The sequence below is a fragment of the Neodiprion lecontei genome, chromosome 2 (genome assembly GCF_021901455.1).
Source record: "Neodiprion lecontei isolate iyNeoLeco1 chromosome 2, iyNeoLeco1.1, whole genome shotgun sequence".
NCBI lineage: Eukaryota > Metazoa > Arthropoda > Insecta > Hymenoptera > Diprionidae > Neodiprion > Neodiprion lecontei.
Window position 1 is genome coordinate 41607430 of NC_060261.1, and position 19635 is coordinate 41627064.

General features: G+C 44.0%; 1 protein-coding gene across 2 annotated transcripts; it reads left to right on the forward strand.

Moving 5' to 3' along the window:
• On the forward strand, positions 1–19629 carry LOC107219540 (atrial natriuretic peptide-converting enzyme). 2 transcript variants are annotated; one of them, XM_015657790.2, is made up of 14 exons: positions 1–220; positions 1400–1694; positions 1919–2369; positions 9882–10065; positions 12365–12578; positions 13555–13926; positions 14330–14562; positions 14998–15204; positions 15308–15521; positions 16050–16195; positions 16310–16481; positions 16705–16958; positions 18045–18163; positions 18299–19629. In XM_015657790.2, the coding sequence occupies exons 3-14, from the start codon at positions 2322–2324 to the stop codon at positions 18470–18472; spliced, it is 2337 nt and encodes a 778-aa protein (XP_015513276.1). In that variant the 5' UTR covers positions 1–220; positions 1400–1694; positions 1919–2321; the 3' UTR covers positions 18473–19629. The 2 variants fall into 2 exon arrangements, with proteins under 2 accessions (XP_015513276.1, XP_015513277.1); XM_015657791.2 differs by having other exon boundaries at positions 145–356.
• Positions 19630–19635: the final 6 nt, after the last annotated feature.

Sequence of the window (19635 nt, forward strand, 5' to 3'; positions counted from 1 at the left end):
CGGGTAAGCGTTACTCTCGAGGACGATAAAAGCAGGATCGTAAAGGAGGAAGAAACGCACGCGGTCACCTCCAAGTCCTTTAAGTCTCTTTACATTCCGTTCACCGTGTCGCCCACGAGTGCAGTGCAGAGGTGCCCTGTTGCCATTATATCTACTTCTATTCCGTCCACCGTTACGACGGCTGCGTTTGTCCGCAAGTTCTACTCGGATTATTTATAACGTAAGTAAATGTAGGCATTCGTGTCTCCGGCAGGAGGCTGAGAGGCTGGTAGGTACGTAAAAAATTCAGAACGGTCTAATGCGGATCGGCCACTCGAACGAGCCAAAGTGAACGGATCGCCGTACGCTTGCTGCAGGTGAGTGCTAATTATTTGTTCACTTTAATTCCCCGAGGCGGCACCTGCCGAGATGTAATCGAGACGAGATATCTCATCGTTCCTCGATCCGAGTTCAGTTGTAATTGTTACGTGAATCGTGAATTCGATAAACCCAAAAAGTCTATTACGGTTCACGGTACATCGTTACGATGGTTACACTGCGCTCTACGTTTTAGATTCACGGCATACAGCCAAGCCTCCTTGTTACGCAATTTTTTTCACATTCAAAACTGTGTTCGACTTGTAACGAAAAATCAGCGAAGACTCTATAACCATCGGGATAAAAGGTAACCTGCCTCATTGATCAGTGGTTCTTATAAGCGATTCGAGAGCTTCTAGAACTCTTGGAAACATTTCCGATAACCTTTTATCTTAAACTAATTTCAAAGTTCGGCTGACAATTATCCGTTGGTCTTGAGTTCATACTGACCGAAATCCTATCTTACCGATCTCGACTTCTAGGTACTGAAAACAACAAACACGAAGTACTAACGATTAAACAACCCGAGTAGGGTTACTATCTCAGGAACCTCTTGTTGTTTACTCGTTCCATAATACACTTGACTCTCTAAGGTATTGCTGAGAGGAGGACGGTGTCCTCGATTCGTATAAAATACCAAGAAATTCCATCCTACCGCGCGGAATAGCATTATCAAAAATGTGCAGACACATTCACGCAAAGCGATCACGACGCATTGTGAAATATCAATCGATCGAATTTGGCAACTATAACAGGAATTATTGTCCTGTTTATACCGGCATACATCTTAACGTTTGATCTAAAGCTGTAACGAGTATCAGGATTGTCAACAGCTCGTACATATCCGTACCCACTTTCACCGCGACTTGAAAGCGATTGGCGATCAATCGTCGATCTATCGTAACAATCTTTGAGGCAGGGTTAAGATACAAAGATTTTTAATTACCCGCCTCAATTGCACGCGGAGACATAAGCTGTTCGCCGTACTGTCCGGTAGTACGTCGCTCCTTATGTTCACCGTAGTCAACGCTCTCTTCGACAGGAGCCGAGCACGCGCCTGCGGAACGCTAAACAAGGAACCGGTAAGACGTGAAAGTGCATCACGTCCACAGCAGCACACGTCGTGAAGCCGAGCAGAGGTACGGACGTGTTCCAAGACACCTGGACACGTGAGAAATTCACTGTCGCCTCCCGGTCGAGATCCTTGGAAGTCAGGACTTCCTCAGCTTTAGTCCGACGAAGCGTGTGGCCGACTGGCCGACTCCGGCTGGACACGACTACTTGAACTCAGTTAACCTGCCGCTCGACTGGACACCTGCCACCCTCTTCGATTAAAGGTACGATTATGGAACTGATCCTGAAAATATACCCCGTGAATCACCTTGTGAATTCTATCGCATTATTAGTGTGGCAGTTATAGGGATGAATCGATATTACAGAGTTCGTGGTTAAAGTCAAGAGCCAAGTTCCAAGTCGTCGTTGTCCGGAAATCGTATTCGAAAATACTGTTCATCTCCGGAAGCTTTTTGCGTGATATTAAATCTGCGCATTTCTGTTCCAGGTCAATCGAGCAACGCTTTGCTACGGTGGAAATCAAGAGGTAAGAAAGGAAGACGTGCTCTGTAACGGATTAGCGTCGGGCGCGAGGCTTCTGGTGCTACCGTGGTTTCTTGTGCGTCTACGTCGACAGACTTGGAGAGTAACCGTTGATCGAAAGATGACACTCGGCGGAGGTGAGCCTGCCGCTAGTCAGTGACCGAGTGAAGACTTCACTAACGATATAAGTGACCGAGTGCAGACTGGCGAGTGCATAGTCGTGCACACTTAGCGATGTGTTTCTTGATGCGATTTCCCACCGCGTTAAGTTATTTGTAGTGTCCTGCCGCAAGTGCAAACTGTTTTCTGTGCGTCGTTGTTTCGCACGGAGTGCTCCTGTTCACCGAGTGGGACTGAGGTGAATTAAGATGACTGTAGCTGTGGAGCACAAGCGGAAAAGCTCGTGGGATTCGAAGGTAAGTCAAATTGCATTTGAATCTGTTTGGAAGAACTCCATTTTTCATGTGAAGGAGTGCAGCTTGCATCGATAAGCTGCAAGAACGGTGGAGTAGAAAGGGTTGAAATATTTTCTTAGCCAGCCGCACCTTAGCTCGAGAAGTCCTGTTGCTTTTGGAATTTGCATACAATTGAACCATCGTTCGGATGCACCAGACGTTCATAATTATATTACTTGCCGTGCGGTGATGCGCGTTACATGGCAGTTCGCGAAAAAAACGAACCACTTACTTATTCTGTACCATTTGTCTTTTGTGAAGAAGAATCTTCATCCTTTAAGAAAAAATCGTACTTGAGATCTAAAACTTTAAACAAACAGTGGTTTTACTCTACGTATTACAAATTGTCTACCACGTTTCTTTTGATATTCTCACTCTTGTGGTCAGTGAAAGCTATTTCGCGAATCCAGAGTTTACGTGACCCAAACTACCACGACACGTTTGTTAATTTTCTCAGAAGACAGGTGGGTACAGAGAACTACGGGACTCAGATTTTCCGCCGAGTGAATTTCGCTCGTTTAAAAACTCGCCTCACGCCTAATGGTTTTTTTTTCATAATCGACGTTATTATTGTCGGCAATTTGTTTTTTCAGTCCTGCATGACGCTCGCGGAAGGCTTCGTAAACTTTCTATACAGATAATTGAATCCCGAGATTTTACCTAGCTGATATTATAATTTCCCCTCATTTTCTCTCATTTGTATTACGGTCATTGAGTAGCTGTGAAATGCCCGTATGTCTTGGGAAAGAGATAAAAATCTTGATCGCTGTTTAAATGCTATCATTTTAAAGTCAAATTCGGGTACCTATCGCGAATCGGGGTAAGCCGATGAAAAAGTCACTGACTTCTTGTGCCCAGCTGTGAGGTTCGTGTTTCACAGCAGTTTTATCACACGTTGAATATGCGCTAAAAGAATATTCAAATTTAAAATCCGAATATACTGATTGCTCGGAGAGTATAAAAACTGTTAGAGCTGTATAACATCACCTGCGACTCTTCCAAAAGTAATTATCTACATTTATTTTTCAATTTTATGTACGCTGTATCCCAGCATGAAACAGCTGCATGACAGCTGTTCATAAGTTGAATACTGTTATCGAGTAGGTAGGTAGGTGACTAATTTTGGCTCTTGTAGCAATATAACATTTGTTTTACCAACTCTCGTTTCAAAGCGTCGAGTGTGAGTTAACTTTGACAAACGAGTCAAATTACGCATCATTTTTTAAGCCCACGATAAAAAATAACCTACATGAGCCACGGCTTACAGGCTTTCGTTTCCGTTTCGACGGACATTTACGTTGAAGATGAATTTCTCAGAAAAGTCGACAAGATTCCGGACTTTTGAATTGGACTCTTGACCTTATTAACAGAGAAGATGTTAAGACTACCATAGACTTAAAAAATAACCGTATCGTGACTATATGATTTATATTTTCCGAAGTTGAGTCACGCCGGTAACACAGATGAAAATACTCAGTCACTTGACAATGCCCGTGTGTAACTGAATGCAATAAAACTGATTAAAAATTCACCGTGACGCGGAAACGGTGATTGACATCACTGAGATCTGCACAATCGAACGGTCGCCATTCGGTTCCGGCCTCGCCTTGGCGATTATACCTCTGAAAGCTGCCTCCATGGTGCTTCGCTCAGGGACAATGCGACCTTGTTCTTCGACGACCTCGCAAGCTCGAATACGTACGCACGTACTCTGCAGTGGGTCACCCACAACGCGGTTTTGCGCTGCGGAGCCGCGATTATCGCCTCGGGGTTGAACAGCCTCGCTGACATCTGCTCAGAGGCTTGTTTTGTGATACCGTTAACTTCCTCGACGCCGCCCAGTCATTCGTATGGCAGTTTCGAGCCGGGACACGCCGTGAACCCGATATCCTCTGGGCGCTGCCCCAATATCTAGATCCTAGACTCTAGCTGACGACGACGGAGTCTAGAAACTATCGCTCGACTCGATCCAGATCAACGACTCACAATCGAGTCGCTACCCTGAACTACGCGCGTTTTTCCATCGCCCTATGAAGTGGCGTGGCATCTCAAGACAAGCTATCTGCGAACACGAAGTTACACACCTACGACTGAATAAAAATCGTCGTTTTTTTTTTTTGCGTGACCCGCACGACGCGGGCACTATAACTGGATCCAGGGTTGAAATACGGTGTTAAAAGACCTTACGCAACTTTTGGGCAACGCAGAGCGATAGCCTTACGACATTACGTATAATGCGATTCTTGACACGGAATAGCGCGCATCGATTTGCAAGTACGGCGATTGAATTCATCCTCGAGGTGTAATTTGCTTGATTATTATGCTCGTCTGGAAGGCAGTGATGCGACCGCTAGTGCGTGAGCTGTGACCAGTCGTGATCACTGATGGCCAGTCGTGATCTGGAATCGCAGCAGAAAGAAATCCGTGAGGAAATTATCACGTCCGGCGTATCGCCACACGTCTCCCTCATCTCGTCGCACTCCCACGATCCTTGCAAGTAATCTTATCGCCTCATTCCTGTCCTCCTATTTCCATCCTGGTTAACGCTACTCGCTTTTTGTCGACTCTGCTAATTCTATTCCCCACCATTCCGAATTTACGCACATTTCGTCTACCCCTGCTCTTTACCAGCTCTTGATCAGTCCTATTCCAATGTTCGTATGATCAACTTCAACTCTAACTTCCAAGTTCAACCTTAGTTCCAGTCTGAATAATCATATCACTTATTCCCAATCCAAATCTCCTAGCTATGCAATAACACATTTCTCAGTTCTAATAAAGCCTTTAGAGAACCAGAAGGTACACCTTCTTCGTCTCATTATCACTCCTTCCATCGTTTCCGGATTGCGAACAGCGACGAGACCGAACCCGAATCACCCAAATAACATCTTGGGTGGGTATAGAGGTGATTCGATAACCGCTCGTCGAATCAAACCTCCTCAGGCCCGTAACAAAATAATGATTATTACCATTTCGACACAGATTACCGACCTAATAAGTAAGAACTTCGGTACTTCTAACTTGGAATATTGCTTATCTCAGAGACACTGTTATTACCCGGTATTGCACATCTACCCGATCATTTGACTTGATGGGTAATCAAGAATGCTTGAAATTGCCTAGAAAAGCCTTTAAGAAATCCGGTCAATTTAGATTTCCACTTTCACATCCGTCTTGCTTAGTCTTTATTGTACTTTTAATCTTCTAGTTTCATACACTGTGCTGTATAAGAAGATTGGTTAATATTCTTCGCTGCTTTATAGTATACGTACGATTTCGAGTGGCGCTGAAAATTTTCATTTCAGGCGGAAGTTTGTACCGGTGTTTCTTGTTTTTGGGGGGGGGGAGGTACCTGGTACAACATAGACTCGAGAATATCGTACCCAGCTGGTTGATTCTTTCGTAGCTTTTTACCCTCTTATCTGGCGTCGCTGTGTAGGTTGACATTGAATTCTACTTTCGAATCCTCATCCAGCCTTGAACGTTCACATTCACCTCCAGACAAGTGAATTGTTCCTTAGTTAGTGGTGTACACTTACGTCAAATCAAACGTATAACGTACCTACCGCATTTCGGACACTTGGGCTTTTGTTGGTTTATCTACGAAGATGAAAAAAAAAATGAAAAACAATCGTTATTCCATATTTCCTCGGTCCGCATGGTTGTGTAATTACTGATGATGTATTCTTGACGTGTGAAAACACGAAGAGGAGAAGAATGAACGATAAATCTTCGGAAAATATGTACTCATCAAGTTAGTAAGACATATCTAACATTGTATAACATTAAACAAATTAAACAAGCAATGGTGTACGTAGGCGTGCAAAGACCTGATGAAAAGAAGAGACGCGTCCTTCTTGCACGGAGTTGTCGCATCGCTTGACCTTTTTGCGTGGTTGCGTAACCGGAGAGAACTTTTATCTCCGCGGTTGGCTGGATAGATATCGAATGACAAGCGGCACCTAGAAGCGTATAAAATGTGTACGTGTTACCCTAGATTCTCCGCATGCAAGTGCACAAAGAGACCCATGATGCAGCAGCGGCTGTTGGACGCCGCGCGAAGTCGCTCCAGAATCTTCAACCTAGGCTTGGGAGTGTGCCGGAGGCTTAGAAATTTCCTAACAATGCCGAGCCGCCGACACCATTGTCTGGAATTCAAGCAAAACCCATCTCGCGGTATCAGCACCGATACTTTCAGCAATAATTCCCCGACTGATTCTACAACAGCACGCGCATATAATTCTCCGCTCCCAAATTATGGCTTTACGCGGTCACCGTATAAGTCACGTACTTCTGCGGGAAACTTTCAGCGCAGATACGGTTTAGAAATCGCGCAAACAGACGTGGTAAACCGGAGAGCTGGGCGTATGCCGTTAAAAAAAGTTTCAGGTAAAATGTTTATTGTAATAGTCGTCGGGCAATCGCGCCCGCAGCAAGAGGCATTGTTCAAAACCGGTCGTATATTTATTTGAGAAATCTCACTGCTCGGTATTACAATAATATATCGCTGGCACGCGATGATCCCACTCCAACGCAAAAACATGTGCTCGCACTCCTGCACGGGGAGCCTCTTACTTTGAATTACATTTATATTCGGGCTGATTTTCTCATGGATTAAAGATGTAACCGACCTTACGCAACGTTAGTTAATACCAATTATTCCCGAGTCTACTTTGCCCGAAGTAGGTATAACTACGTAATCTCGATTCTTCGCCGCTCGACATCTCCCGCAGGATCCATTGTTCCTGCACATCTCCGTGATTCCCGACAGAGCGTCTAGACGCGGCGCAAAAAATTATCCCAAATAAGAAATCACGAGGCAAGCTTCTGTTCTTCGGTTTTCTCACTTTTACCGATCAATCTCGATCCTCCGAGTCAGTCACGTCACGATCACTTACCGACTCGATATGTATCCTCGTGGAATTTCGCCTCTGAAATCATGTCGAGCGATTCTCACAGTCAGCTACGACCCTTTAACTCTCGCATACTTCATTCGCGTGCATATAAAAAGCACGCGTGGTTTCGTGCAATCGCTTTAAGATGTTCGCTGACTAATTAAATTTCGTCTGTTTTTCACGGGCATACGTAACCCGCAGTTTTTGAAGTATCTCGTAACAATCAAGAGCTTCCGCTTTTTTGCATGATTGTGTGCATAGTTACGGGATTTACTCGGTTTTTATCCCAGAAACGAAAGTTCCAGTTTGGTTCTGGTAGAATCGTAACGCCGCGTAAAACCGTCTGCGATTAGCTTTGCAAGTTGAAGAGTCATGCTTTTCATGGCGGATCCGGAGCTACTCGATCTTTGAATGACTGTACACACGATAGTATAATTAAAAAATAAAAATCATGCTTGGCCCAGTTTTAAACCGTCTGTGTAATTGAGTGAAATTAAAGAATGACGAGATGAAATCAGAGCGTGTCATTTCTCCCGGAGACGTATTCCACTTACAATTAGAAGCCGACTGGAGAAAACAATCGCAGTTCGTGGATCGGGAAGCGAACGTATACCGATATTTTTTTAAATCAATTCCGGTTAGTGGGTGGAGGGAATGACGCAGAACCGGGTAGCCTGACGGCTAATTGACTGTATCTGCAATAATGTAATGCAGCTTTGGCTCGTTTTTCTCGTCGTTAAAGCCTGCGCTTGAGGCTTCGAAGCGCGCTATAGACCAGTTCTATTGTCGAGCAAAGCTGTTTGTGGGCATCCAAGCATTCAGCCGTTCCTAAGCACGCAGCTTGCAGGATACGCGTGTAATAATGCATGGAAAAACACCCCGAGCCCAGCCGAGATGACGTTTGATAGCGAACCCACTAAAATGTGAAACGACTCCCTGCGACCGTTACAAAGTTTAAATGGACGATGACACGAAATGATACGACCTCCTTAATTATACATAGTCTTGAACCTGCCGCACGTGGCCTTTGGCTGCACGATGCTTGTGTATACGGCAATTAAAGCACGCACTAAAGAGGAGAGAAGGAAATAAAAAATGGTACGCCATTCGGACGACGGCGTAAAATTTGTTAGGAATAAGTGCAATTTGTAAAAATTTCATAGAACTCATCGTCTTTCACTGCTGCCACAGATATTGGTACGCGTGTATCGCGTGCAACGAATATTAATTGTCGTACTACTGTTATTCCGCGGTGATCTAGATCCGCGAGTTCTCTTTCGACCCAGTGATATTCGAGTTCCAAGAAGCGTTCGCAGCCTCCCGGAATTACTACGACGAGCAAAAGGTAGAACGGTTGGAAAAAGTCGATTGCCGATGGTCGAAATTGAGAAGGAGTAGAATACACCCGCATGGAGCTAGAGATATTCATCCACCCACTCTCCGAGGCCATTGCTGCAGAGTTTCGCTTGAGCAACTCGATGCTGCTAAAAGACTCGAGCGTAGTTCTTGCAATAAGAAAGCACTCTGCATCTACGGACCAAGCGTGTGCCAGTCGTAACATTTCATCGCTTTAGGGCGTGGGGCTTTTTCCTCCGAGGAATCGATGTGCTTTTGCTGACCCGGCGAAGAATGCTTCTAAAGTTACAGGCGTGTCGATGATACCGCGTAGTCTCTCGGATCGTGGAATGTTGGAAAAAGGCGAAAATACTCGGCCTTTTTCCACCATAAACTTCCACTACCAACTGAATCGTGGGATTCCTTGCTCAAGGATTCGTTCGAACTCGAATGCCTTTTTCAACCAGGTTTCGCAACATTCGATCGCCACATTTGGTTCATTGTCAGTCGTACGTAAATATCAGCCGGCTCAACGAATCCTTTCACTCGCTGTGCACCTGTAGTAAAAAATATAATAATCGTCGATTTCACGCCGTCGGACCGTCGGTAATAAATGAATTGTGGTTATAGAAAATACCTCGAGTCGCTTGCGTTGAGACACGGGAAAATTTAATGGCAAAGATGTACAAGTTGAGTTGCATCAGTGAGAGAGTAGAGTTTTTTAAACAGTAACGCCTACGTGGTTAGATGTAATATACCTACCTACCTACCTAGAGAAACTTCTATACCGCAGAGGAAAGTTTAACGCCGTTGCGAGAAAACCTATATATACGTACAAAAAAGGTATTGAATCCGTAACACCGCTACTTTACTTGGTGTTTAGAATTTATTTGCGGATATCTCGCGACCTGTGTATACATAGCCTTTCATTTTTGCATCAGTTACAATAGCATAAAATATTGTAGAAAGTTTTTCTTTCTTGGTTCTCTATAATTTTTTTTTTTTCGAGTTTTTTTTATTTTTTATTTTTGTGCAAAATACTAGGGCACGAAATTCTGAATCAGAGGTAACGGAGTGCTCAAAAACTTTGCCGAACACTACTATAAGAAATTAAGATACGACGATCAATATCATTTATTGCAATTACAAATCTAAAAGGCATTTTGAGAAAAAAACAAAAAAAAAAAAAAAAAACAACGGGGTACCCAGACGTTTGTCAAATTATTAATTATTTTTTTTTCAGATCTCAGTGAGCACGGTGAGCACGCGTCGATTCAGTCGAGCTGGAACACCAAGCTCGATCTTATCGTCCGACAGCGACATCAGATTTACGAGGAAACTCGGCGGTCAGTATCGTTGCGGATGCTGCGTCCTTGCTGCCTTTTTGCTATTCCTGCTATTCGCCGGTGTTGCGATTTACCTTGGATGTGAGTACGAGGTACCTTAGGCATACCAAAACGAAGTAGGATGAAAGTAGTTCGATTAGAAGTGCAACCTCTCACCGACTTAATGTAGCCGCGATTTTAATTGCGGCTGAGGGAAAACTGACTTGGAGCGAAACCGCGATTCTCCGATGTCCCGGTTGGAAATAATGTTTTTTTATTTATTTATTTTTTGTTCTGTAATATTATTGTTTCTTTATGTTCCTCCACTTTTCACGCCGTTATCACGCGGGCGAACGAATCGGTGTTGAATCAAAGAGAAAGAGGGGGAGGAAGGGAGGGAGAGCTATAACGGACCGCACACCGAGAGAAATAGCTTCTAATTTATAGGGTATCAATTAGTTTCTATTCACAGAGGAATTCACGGTGCTAAAACACTCCGTTAAAGTGCAACACGATACCGCGCATCTTACATTTACATATATACAATCACACGTAATATGTAAGGCAAAGTCAGACATACACATAAAGACTATCGCACTCGCTTTAGAATCGTGTCTAACGGTACCCGTTTACCTTTCTAACTGCATGTCAATACGAACTCTATTATCCTTAATTGATTCACTCACGTGATTATTCAGCGATACGCGGGGATTATGCTGTTTTGCGATATATTCCCAAATTGCCTCGTGAATTAACAGCGGTTTTACGTCACGCGTTAGCGGATTTATGCAGGAAATACGTTTCTGATCAAGATGCGTTATCGTACCGGTATCTGGCAATCGCGCTAGCGAATGAATTCTACGGTTCCTCTGGAAATTAACGGAAGTTTGCGAATAATAATAAACGAAAAAAAGTTAATAGCATTCGTATGAAAGTAATATCAGAAGACTCCGCGATATTACCTGTGACTAGAGTTCAATCTCAATTAAACGTTACTGGTACGTCAGGGTATACAGTTAGATTTGAAACGATTTTCACGGCTGAAACCGCATTAGTATGAATATATCTAATATTATTTCGCAAGTGCAGGCGAGATGTTTTAGCCGATTTTTGTCCGCGGTCTCCCTTACACATATATACTCGCTATATGTACATAGGTACCAGCAAAATTGAATTATTACATCAGACAACAAAACGGTATTCGAGTTTCTCAAATGAGTTGTTACCGCACATTTACCGAGGCGGGTTACCGTTTTCGTGCGGAGACCGCGAGGTTCGTTCAACCATCGGACGTAAGCCATGAGCGACTCGGCAAGTCTCGAATATAATTATTTCCGCGCATGGTCGCAGGAAATGAGCGTATGGCATGCTTTTTCGATTCAACGACTACTCTTAGAGATAATACGAAAAGCCCAGAGCACCGGAAGCGCCCATTCAGCCGCTGTGCCACGCTCCAAACGGCTTAACGGGTTGACCGATTTACCGATTTACCGATTCCCGCCTCGACGCCGATCATGTAGCGGCTCTCGTCCCCGCCAATGACGTGCTTCGTACCCGGAGGCGGCTGACCGAGGGAGAAGCGTCCTTGTCCAAGCCTCGGCGGTGACCTCACTGACCCATAACGTGCTGTAAATTTATGCCTGTGGCATCGTGATGTTTTTTTGGATCTGTTTTTACTTGATTTTTTTATTTTTCTTTTACTGTCTGACGATGCCGTGTCTCAGTGGTTTGTAGGCATGAAGGACGTTGGTATCAAATTTACAAAAATCAGCTTCGAAGCAGAGAAAACTGTACTTCAGTAGGTACAAGCGAAAGCACGGTGTAAATTCGGGTTATCCATTGAAAGTACGGTAGCTGCATCGCGTGGAGTTCATAAAGTGAGGGACGTTTGACCACGGGTGGTTGGATCAACCGGTTTTCACACTGCAAAGCCTTGAAAAATTTCATAAAATTATCACTGTCAGAAGTTGTGCCATCTTTGAATTCAGTCGTAGACTAGGTGACCACTTTTTACAATTCTGTTGAGGTCGTCCGAAGTTTTCTGACGTCGCTTGCGAAGTTGCGATTGAACAGTAAGGTGAACACTTTGATCACGGAATGGGCAACCCGTCAGAACTTTGTGTCAATAACTGCATAGAATGATGAATCGTTGAGCGATTGAATGATTTGAAACTGCATGAGGAACTTCGAGCGAATTCGAAAGACCTTTCACCAAGTTGCATTATACGCGCTTTCAAGAGTGTTTAACGCTTCGATTGGCACAATCGTGTTTATAGAGTGTGAAGCGATCAAGGATGGTGATTATTCGCTATACTGGTTGCTGTTTTTTCTCCCGTTTTATTTTTAATCATTCTTTACGGAATGATGTCGAGCATAAAATTGAGGTTTACTTTACTTTCAGACACATTTCTCAGCGCGGAACCGCCCGGAGACCAGGTATTTTTGGCGACGTTCCGTGTCGTCGACGGTGATGTTTTTGTCAGCGATTTAGCGGACCCGTCCACAGAGGCCTTCCGTATTCGATCGAGAGAGTACAGAGACCGGTTGAATCTCGTGTTTAGAAGAAGCACTCTGAGGCTCTACTTCTTGGCCACTGAGATTCTCGCCCTAGACGGGTGAGTCCATGAAATTATGAGAATCCTCGTGCCGTTTTTTTCTTTTCTTTTTTTATTTCTCAACGTTTATTCGCGGCTTCAATATCCATGAATCCTCATTTCGCAAGTCTAGATTGCCCGTTTAGACTGCAGGATACCTACAATAAAAAACGGTCAACAGAGTCACCTTTCACCTCAGCCGACGTTTACCTAATTGATTGTTGATGTTGAACGATTCTTTCTTTCTTTATTTCTTTCTTCTTTGTTCTGCATTTTGATGGATGCATCCTGTCGAATACTCGATTCATCCTGTATTTCATGTACAACTACTTTCTTTGTGTCTTGTTCGGTATTTAACAAACTCTTTCTCTCGCATGACGAAGCGTAAGGCACCGTTACGCGCTATCATCATGAGTCACTTACTTGTCGCGAGGAAAAAATTTGAGCCGGAATATGTTGAACGAAGAAAAAAGATCTCCTTTTTCTTTCTCCCTCGTTGAACGCACGATTTAAAAACAGACTTTCCTCCAAAACTTTCTCGTTATTTAACACATCGTTCAATCCACTCAACCACCGATAAAACATCCATAGTGGATTGCTCGATTACGACACTTATATAGCTTACTTCGATATTGATACTCCATTTGCATAAATTCGGTAATAACAATTTGGCTAATTCAATCTCATGGGACAAATCCCGAGCAATACGGAGACGCTTGAGTTCAACCATTCAATTCGCGAATAATTCCGTCAGGTTCTCTCTCATCGAGTGCCGCTTTCCTATAATGCATGCGTGGTGAAATTACACCGCTATAGTTGAGGCACGATGCAGATAAGAGAAACTGCCGGGGTGTGTCATAGACTCTTTTATGGAGCATCTTTGCCGCTCAGCTGGCCGATCCCATCTTCGCCGCTTACCGCACAAGCTGCCGTGCGAAGAATTATCCGGATTAAAAGCGGAGAACGGCAACGTAGAACGATTTTCTTTTGGTTCCAGTGTCGACGGCCGTGACCTAGTGGTACACTTCGACGTAAGATTCGATCCTCGGTACCGTACAATAACTGCCGCTGATGTGGCCGAGGTTCTTGCGCAAGAGATATCCCCCGGGTCGCCCAAGTACCTAGGAAACTTAACGGTCGATCCGAAGAGTGTCGAGGTGCAGGAAAGTCGAGAGGCTCTCACTGCTCAGGTCGTTCTACAAACTACCGCCTCCACACTTCCGCCGACAACCACACCTCCGCCCCCGAGAAGATGCTCCAAGCTTGGTCTCGGATACTGCAAACATCTGCCCTACAACGTCACTTCCTATCCCAACGTCCTGGGGCATCGGTCTCTTCAGGATGTTCAAAACGACGTTATCGCTTTCAGGTAAGAATTGGAAAATCGGTTGAGGAAAGGAGAGCAGATGGTATTACGATGTTGACAATTCACTTCGATGCTTGGAACAAAAATTGTGGATCACAGTAGAGGTTGGCGGTAGTGACGTGATTCTTCATATCTGTAAGAGTTCTGAATTTTTGTTGAAAGAAACTGTGGTGAGCCTTGCATGAGAATCAAGATATCTTGTGCAACCAGTGAATTTTGATTTAAATACGACCCAGCCTTAAATTCCATCCCGAGTCGATATAACTGTAATACTTGCTCGATAGTCACCTTGTGTCACCTTGTCACCTGTAGAGCGAGGACGCGTTGTGAATTTAGATGCTCATTCATCATGTAAATGCGTTTGTTTTACTAATGTACATACAAGTTGTAACGCTCTTCCATACAGAGAGCTCGTCGACGCTGAATGTTACCGTCTAGCCTACGACTTCGTCTGCCAAGTATTACAGCCGGCATGTTTGCCGGGTCCGCATGAAGACAGACTCCATCTACCTTGCCGGAGTTTTTGTCGAGAGTTTTGGAATGGTTGCGGAAATCGTCTGCCGGACAGAATTCGCGACGCTTTGGACTGCTCCAATTTCCCCGAGTACGCTGGTCCCGGAAGCTGCAGACCAAAACCGGGTAAGAATTCGGTTTGGAATTTGTATAAGAATCCGTGGAGACGTTAAATTTCTTTTCTCTTCCAAGGTAAATATTTCCCCGTAGGTATGGGCAAATTCCTTTTCTCGAATGAAAATAAAAATTCCACCGACGCTTGTATGACCGTGAGTCGTAAAAACCTGCCGGGAGTTATCATTCTGATGAGGTGAAAGAAAGGTCAATGAACAGGACAGCGACCCCGGCAGGGAAAGTCGATCTCCATCCAGATATACAAGTCTTACACATAAACTGGACCAGTTATGAAAAAGTTTTTCTTTTTGCATCTCCAAAAGTGCTTTCGTTGATGTCTGAAACGGCAATTTATTATTTCGCTTTCGTCAAACTTGAATGATATAGCTTATACAACACGTTTCTCGGAACACGAAACACGTCTTAATGCTTCTTATTCTTTTATAGGCTGTGTTCAGGATCTTCAGGCCAAAGCACTGTCACCTCGAGTATGCGACGGCATTATCGATTGCCCTGATCTTTCCGACGAAAAAGGTTGCTCATACTGTCAAGAGAACAGCCTCCATTGTGGAATTGGAAGAGTTTGCATACCTCGGAGTAAAAGATGCGACGGAAAAATCGACTGTCCTAACGGAAGCGACGAAAAAGACTGTCGTAAGTAAAAAAAAAGGAATCTTTTACGAATGATCGTAACTGTGCAGGATACTTTGTCAGTCCGTTTTAAGTGATAACGCTTCTCTCCTTTTCTTCAACGCAGTTACTCTGGCCCCGAATTTGAGTTCGTTGAGATTAATGCCCGCGGATACCCCGCATTATGCCCAGTACAATCGAGAGGGTTACGTGATATTCAACGAGAAGGGTAGCATTGGAAAGCTCTGTACCGAAAACCTGAATTCAACTCTCCCGGCGCCGGAGATGGAGACGGTGCTCCAAACAGCGGCGAGCTCTCTCTGTACCTTGTTGAGCTACACGTGAGTTTTCTACTCCTTATACCTATCTGACATCTTATTTGTATTCATCTCCTGTCACGATCTGCAATTCAGCGAACGAATGCCGAGGACACTGCAGCATTTCTCTTGCCTTGCTATGTTCTTAGGATAAACGTATCATCAACCTTTCGAATACCATCCGTGATACATTGCTCGGGTCCTTCTCGCAGAAAGTCACACTGCTTGGACTCTTTATAGACCTACAATGTACTGTAGCCAACAGTGTCGCATTTGCGGATGTACAAAGGTCGCGGATTTTGAGAGTCGGCCAAATTACGACGAGAAGAAAGTAGCCTGATGCAGTGGGGTGGATTTCTTTTCCAATGATGCTCGAAAAAGGATAACTGAACTACAGATCAATTTTAAAGTAGAGAAGCGTGAAGTTTTTGTCTCAGACCACATGCGACTGCGATTTCTTGAAATACTTCAACTCTGATACCGGTCCCGTATCCTCTGTCGAATGTTGACATCACCTTCAAAAATGATCTAAACATCCTGTTTAATCGGCAGGGGGGTCGAGTCTGTAGAAGTGAAGATAGACGAAGAGGACGACGTGGCCTACGTGCACATGGAGGACCCCTCAGCGTCGGAAATCACGTTCGTCCGTGCTCCGTGCCCCAGCAAAGAGGTCATGTACGTGCGATGTTCGGAGCTGGGTAAGCTGCTGGAGAAGACGAGACTCTCGAGTTTCTGGAATTACCGGTCCCATTTCATTACCGTCAATTTTCATCGTCAGCTTACACTCGGACGTTTAACATCCGTTCTTTCAGAATGCGGGATTCAGGCCCTCCGTGGCAAGGGCAGAGTTCAGAGTCTGGGCAAAATGGCAGCCCCCGGTGACTGGCCCTGGCACGTGGCGCTTTTCAAGCAGAAGGTTCACGTCTGCGACGCGACCCTCGTCTCGTCCAGTTGGCTCCTCACAACCGGTACATGTTTCCAAGGGTACGTGACTGTGTTTGTCAGCGATATACCTGATTTACAACAGCAGGACGAGCACGTTACAGGCTTACATATAATTATCCCGAGCTGTTGATCACAGCCGTCACGGCCATTCGTCGCTCTTTAACGACTTTTGTCTGTTTTATTACTTTCACGAAATTTTTTCCACCGCTAATTATGGCGACCTTGAAGTTCTTTTGTGCAATTTCGGATAATCATCTCTCAGGCAACCGAAGGCTGAATGGGTCGCCCGACTTGGTACCGTCAGACTCTCGAGCTCATCGCCGTGGCAACAGGAGCGCCGAATCGTGGGGATGGTCAAGTCGCCGGTCGAAGGAAGCGGCATTGTCCTCTTGAAGCTGGACCAGCATGTGGCTGCCTTTTCAGACTTTGTCAGACCGGTTTGTCTGCCCTCGAACGAGGACCCTCTCCCGCCTGCCGGTAACTCCTCGTGCAACACCCTCGGCTGGGCGAGAAACCGTAAGAATTTAAAAATCTGCAGCATATTTCTCGACGAGCGGTACACTTTAAGAGATACGGACAAAAAAGATCCTGATAATCGGTTGGAAAATTGAATAAAAAAAATTGAACTTCACATGAAAAATAAGAGAGGAAAAAGAAATCGATGACTGACGAAACACCTCGAATCGTCCGCGAGCCGCGTTCGGCTTACCGAGACTTATTGGTACATACATTTCGTAATATTTTGCTCTACCTGTTATACCAAACCTGGTTAAATATTTATCTCCATACGTGTCGCGCTTTCAAAAGCCTCCTAATTATATTCTGGTTACAACACCGTAGCTGAGAAGCGAAGAAAAAAAAACATAGACATGCACATGTAACATGTAACCGTACACAATAACGGGTACAAAAACAACAGCACTGAAAATAATTCAATCGATCCATCGTATCGGGTTCGTAGATAATTAATAAACTGTGAGGTGAACAAACTTGCAAAGGAATTTCAATGGGAGAAATTCTAGAGAGGAGAAATGTATTTTTATTTATTTTTTTTTTCCAATATCTTGTTTGCCTATCGGCACCCGGTAATCTTCCGTTACGAATTAGCTTGACCCTACGGTGATAATGAACCGCTAATGGTATAAAAAGACGTTATTCGTCCTAGATAACGTTCGTGTAAATACCTATGTATATAGTTAAATCGATTCCTCAATTTCTTGTCCGTATAACGCACGCACACATGTCCATACACGCGTGAGATTTCTTTGAATAATCTCGACCAGCCAACTCCGCCACAGTACTTATACCTACCCAGTATCCTCGGCTTGTTTAGCGAAGTATAATTAAGCCGCGTGTGAAATTCAATCTTTGCGTAAACAACGCAACGCCTCGCATCGCCTCTTATGTCAACCAGTTTCAGCCACTCAGCGTGCTGCATTCGCAAATACCATACCATAATGCAGGTATAATTTTCACCAGAGTCATATGCGTCATTCTCATGTCGTGTTGAAGAGGAGATCTGAGAAACGGCATGAGGAACTTATATCGCTGCGGTAACATTCGACTCGATCCAATTTCAACAAATCCTCTTATTATCAACAGGTGACCTTTTGCAGAGGGTGCAGCTCCAACACAGCGCCATGCCACGATGTGAAAATATCAGCATAGTTTCGATGAACACCGTATGCACCGAGGCAGCCTATTCCAACGACGATTGCAACGTGAGTGTGAATTACAGCAATAGTACGAAATGCACGCCGGAATTGAACAAAAGTTTCAACGTTCGAGTTGGAATTGCAGATGCGACGAGTGAATTACTGCCGAGAATTCATTGAACGTTTTACTTCGACTTGCAGGAAGAAGAGGTGGCCGGAAGTCCGATGCTCTGTCTCCTTGGAGACGCTCGAAGATGGGCTCTGGCAGGTGTTGGAAGCTGGAGAATAGCGTGCTCTAAGGCTGGAGTCGAACGGCCGAGACTCTACGATCAGATCTCGTCCAACGTGGCGTGGATCAGATCGACGATAAGCTGAATTTACCGATTCGCCCTGACGATCGGTGATTATGCTTGTGTATTTATAAATAATTGTATTTTTCGTAGGATCCTACGTCTCGACGCTACCGGTTGATCGCAGCAGCTTACCGAAGCAACGCTTCAAACATTATTAGGATCTTCGTCCGTTATTATTAATATTATTACTGTTATTATTATCATTAGACTTTTTTCTCAATTTCTACACGAAGTTGCGTAACTTTGATTAGGAATTATATCCTCTGACCCTTTGAAATAACGACCGGTCTAAGCTGCTGCTGAACTCAACATTGTTGTAGAGTAACAAAATGTGATAAAATCATAGATCTGCATTGTCACGTCTGAAAAAGAAATTTGTTTACTTTCTTATATATTTGAAAATATTCGCCTACATATTTGAGACGTGGCGCTGTTCAAAATGTAACTTGACCTTCTTTAATCGTGTACAGTTTTGATAAAATTGTAAATACTATTATTATATTAATCCTTATTCTATTCACATTTTATATTTAATGTTACCTCTTATCGTACAACTAGCCATATCTATATCCGGTACGTCTGAGTACAGTTTAGTATCAGATGGATCTACGTCTGGCGGACTTTGGATCACGGCTATGTAGGTATCGGAACATGTATAACGTGTACAATGCACTGTCGCCTATCGACGTGTCGTCTAATCTATATAGCAATTAGGAGTGACAATATTATCGTGAATTAAATTAGAAAGTAGATTTTATGCTCTAGTATGTCGGCCTGAATTCTTCGCACGGATCGCCTTTCGGCCTAGATTGCAAATCCCCGTTTATTATTTCACACTACTACGCTCGCCCCGTGTTTTCTAATGCCCTGCATTATCTTTGCTCTTTCGGGAAAGCCAAATAATTTAAACGATAACGATTCACGAGAATAAAACTTGAGGCATTTCATGTGAGGAAAAATGATTCCATATTCCTCGACCCACAGTGCTTTGACCTTCAGATTTTTATTGACAAAAAAGTTCACAGCCGTTAATATTTTCATTACGTATACTCATTGTAATCGTAAGGCTTTCGCCTCATGTTTAACTGTAAAATGTGTTGTATAAGGTACAATTACCACTTATAATGACCGTATTTATTTTGTTACCCATTCTAAAGAATAAAATTCTTATTTTAGTTACCTTTT